This window comes from Limulus polyphemus, unplaced genomic scaffold, assembly GCF_000517525.1.
Source record: "Limulus polyphemus unplaced genomic scaffold, Limulus_polyphemus-2.1.2 Scaffold5187, whole genome shotgun sequence".
In the NCBI taxonomy this organism is placed as follows: Eukaryota; Metazoa; Arthropoda; class Merostomata; order Xiphosura; family Limulidae; genus Limulus; species Limulus polyphemus.
The window spans coordinates 18,416-22,325 of NW_013670797.1; the positions used below are offsets into that span (position 1 = coordinate 18,416).

General features: G+C 36.3%; 1 protein-coding gene across 1 annotated transcript in view; it reads right to left on the minus strand.

The window, feature by feature from the left end:
- Positions 1 to 3,565, minus strand: part of LOC111089079 — a gene marked incomplete at its 3' end in the record, with an annotated part of 21,734 nt that extends 18,169 nt beyond the window's left edge. Inside the window, exon 1 of the mRNA XM_022400843.1 lies at positions 3,293 to 3,565. Coding sequence (XP_022256551.1) covers positions 3,293 to 3,386 — 94 coding nt within the window. The remainder of the gene's footprint in view (positions 1 to 3,292) is intronic.
- Between the last annotated feature and the right edge of the window lie 345 nt (positions 3,566 to 3,910).

Consider the following 3,910-nt stretch of genomic DNA (forward strand, 5'->3'; position numbering starts at 1 on the left):
CTTCTAACTCTCTGTGACACGGAATATGCTGCACGACGAAACATAATAATGTTATTATTTAGATGCTTGTGTTAGCTTCTTTATTTATTTGATTTTTTTTTTCATCCCACGTCTTGCGGAACATTATTTACATAATTAATTTCTTTCACCAGTAATGTTAAGGGTTTCGACAAACAGCCATCATATTCCAGCATATATTTCATTTTAAATACGATAAATTTGCTGCATCGATCCATCGTACCACTACCAGTTGTTGTCACGGTTAGGCTTGTCTAATTATTAATTATTTACACTTTTATCTAACTAGATACTAATTAGTATCTAGGTTTTATCCCACGGTTCGTCTGTTAATGTGCAGTAATGTTTTAGTGGAATAAGTCGCTGTATTTGTCTTGATACTTTTTACTGGTTGCTGGGGTTCGATTCTTTCTTTAAGTGTAGTTCAGTTTTATGGCAGCAGATAGCAGCCAAAACTTATGATAAAAACTAGTAAGTAATAAATAATGAAGTTATAAAAAAAAACGTGTCTATTAACCGTGACAACAACCGATATCCACAATCTTACCGTGTTCTTCATCATTCCAGTTCGGTAAAGTTCAGATGTGATGTTATTAATTAAACCGCTTATCGCTGCTTGAGTTCCACATTTATTAGGAAGTACTAACAATCTAGACTGTCCTGGAGAGGCCCCTAGTGACACAGCGGATTTACAACGCTAGAATCCGGGTTTTGATACCCATGGTGGCCAGAGCACAGATAGCCCATCGAGTAGCTTTGTGCTTAATTACAAACAAACAAACTGATCTGGAGAGAAAGAAACGTGAGAATTGTTCAGAACAACGTCATTTATCTTTTCCTGGCAGTTTTAAAGTTCATTTGTTCAACTTTGCCTTCAGTTACCCTTTCTTTATTGTGTTTCTCGGTACATGTATGATGCCGAAAGTAACATAAGGATATTAACACTATAATAAAGACGATTCCCAGCAACTAAAATCTAAGAGTAGGGGAAGAATATTTAGTTTCTTTCTGGACAGTTTTCGTATTTTCAGTTTCAACATAGTCGTTACTATTTCTTATGATAGTGTCCATTTCAGTTTCTTTAGCTAATTAGCAATGTAAGTAAATTGACCACTTATGTTATTATTATATCGTGTGTATTAATTGAAATAAAGTCGTTTTATTGGATAATAAAAATATCAACACTACGACCAGGAAAGGTTGTTTTCCTAGAAGACATAGATCTAACGAAACATCACGAGGCTAGGAGATTCCAAGTTTATTTTTTGAAGTTGAAATTTCTCTAATCTTCGGATGGCCAAGGGTACTTTATATAGAAACAATGAGTCTTATGTACACATATAAACTGACACCCATTTTTATTCTCATGAGATGAAAAGTCAGATCAGAAAAAACGCTTTCTCCATCAGGATATTACATTACCAATTTAATGCTTGAAATTGTCATGTTTTCAACTTACAAAATCCAGTTATTAAACAACGTTAAAAATATTAAAGTTCATTGGATGTTTGTTTGTTTGTCATTAAGCGCAAAGCTACATATTGGGTTATCTGTGTCCTACCCACCACGAGTATCGAAACCCAGTTTCTAGCGTTGTAAATCCGTAGATATGCCGCTCTGCCATTGGGTGGGGGTGGGGGGGGGGGTCATAGTTCATTGTTCGTGGGCACTGAGTGTCTCACATCTTGTTTTAGCCTCGAGTGTGTGTGTGTAATAAGAGTGACGATTAGATCCCACTATTCAATCAGACAAGAGTAGCCCAAGAATTGACGGTGGATGTTATTAATTAGCTGCCTTTCCTCGAGTCAATCAGCTCTTGTGTAGCTTTACGCGAAATTTGGGATCGAACAAACTATTGGACCAGGCTTAGCCTAATGGTTATGGTACCGATCTGCAGATTGAAAAGTCCAAGGTTCGAGTTGTGGTACCACTGAACTTTCACCTTTGTGTTTGTCATTAATGTGACAGTCCTGTTATTCTGGTCAAAGCCCTTGTGGTGACGTGTGTTGCTGACTACCGCTCTTTAGTGAATATCTCAAAAGTAAGGACATCCAAACGTGAACACTAGGGGTCTCTGTCATGGCCTTCTAGCCCACGTGCCATACGCTGTATGCCTTTGAGGTTGAAATTTCCAATTAACTTGAATAAATGCCCCCAGTGGCACAGCGGTATGTCTGCAGACTTACAACGCTAGAATCCGATTTTCGATACCCGTGGTGGGCAGAGCACAGATAGCCCATTGTGTAGCTTTGTGCTTAATTACAAACAAACAAACTTGAATAAATAAATCTCGACACACAATAGAGGAATTTAGTTCTTATTTATTTAGGTAACTTTTTAGGTCACTTTTTGTGATTAAGCACAAAGCTACCCAACGGGCTATCTGTGCTCTGCCCACCACGGGTATCGAAACCCTGATTCTAGCGTTGTAAGTCCGCAGACATACCGCTGTGCTACTGGTGGGCTGTAATTATTGAGAATTATCAGTCTGCATAAGCTGTAAACTGTTTATTAATCCAATCCTCAAGAAAAGCCGATGGTAAGTTTGAGGGCTACAAATCGGTGGGCACATATCATATAGTCCCGTGTAGTCTCGCGCTTAAACATAAGGAAACAAACCAAAAAACGGTTTTGAATTAATACTTAGAAAAACTGTATGTTTCAGATTTGAGCTTTGAAAGCTTTTTTATTTTACGTATTTTGTTGGAAACGCTTCCGTTAAGCATTAGTTCTGTTTTCTGTAAGATGCTACAGTGAGGCTTTGCGTTATGAACGAAATATGTCTATAGAAAAAAACTTCAAACTGTCATGTTTGCCACCAGTCAAGATAACCTGCTTCTGATTGATCTTAATCTGACAAAAAGTATTAAACACTATTAACTGTTGTTGTTTTTTTGGCATTTCTAAAGCTCAGCTGTTAGTTGACAAATATCTGGTTATTAAAGACAGTGAATGATATGTTAAAGCGAAAGAACGAAAATTTCTTGTGTTAGTAAAGCTCCGTGAAGCTTGCTTTATTGATAGAAATCAATTAATTCGTTTGTTAACTAATGAATCTCACAGTTAGAACTACGTAACGATCGCCCACTGAAATCAGACCATACGATAAATACAATATTACATGCACACTCTATACAAACATAAATATAAGTGGATATCGTGCTTCTTGACTTTTTTATATATATATAAATAGCAATAAATGTTAAACACACCATTAAAATGTACAATTCTGTAAATAATAATTAATTTCAGTATTAACGAAACAGGGACGTACCCGAGAAAACGTGTTGTGTCCACAACAACAAGTATACATAGCTGTACATTTGCGAATTCATCGTTCCACTGATCTTTTCTTGAACAAGTTTCATTTTCACTTATACGTCTGCCTCATTGTACAATATAGCGAAACGTTTCGGATGTTGTCAGATAGTCTGAAAGATCAACTAGCGAAATATTTTGGACGTTGTCAGATAGTCGGAAACATGACAAAGCATTTTAGACGTTGACAGGTAGTCTGAAAGATAAACTTGACGGAACGCACTTTTGGTTCAACAGTTCCCTGCTGAGAGTAACAAGCAGTCTGTTGATTAAAGTACAAATGATATATTTTTATTCTCTGTGGAGTGTTATCAAATACCACTTGGGGCGCATTACCTCATTGGCCAATGACGTTGTTGCCTGAAACACGTGCCTTGGTCTACCTATTTTCATCATTTGCGTGAAGTAGTTCTAAGAAAATTATACAATTTCTGGTTGTATTTATTTCATTTTATAATAGATTATAGCTAAAATCATATCTTCAACATACTAAAAACAAACTATTTTTGAATCACGGTTTATCTCAACTTTATTCAGCGCTATTGTTTATATACAGTTTCTTTCTCAAGATAAG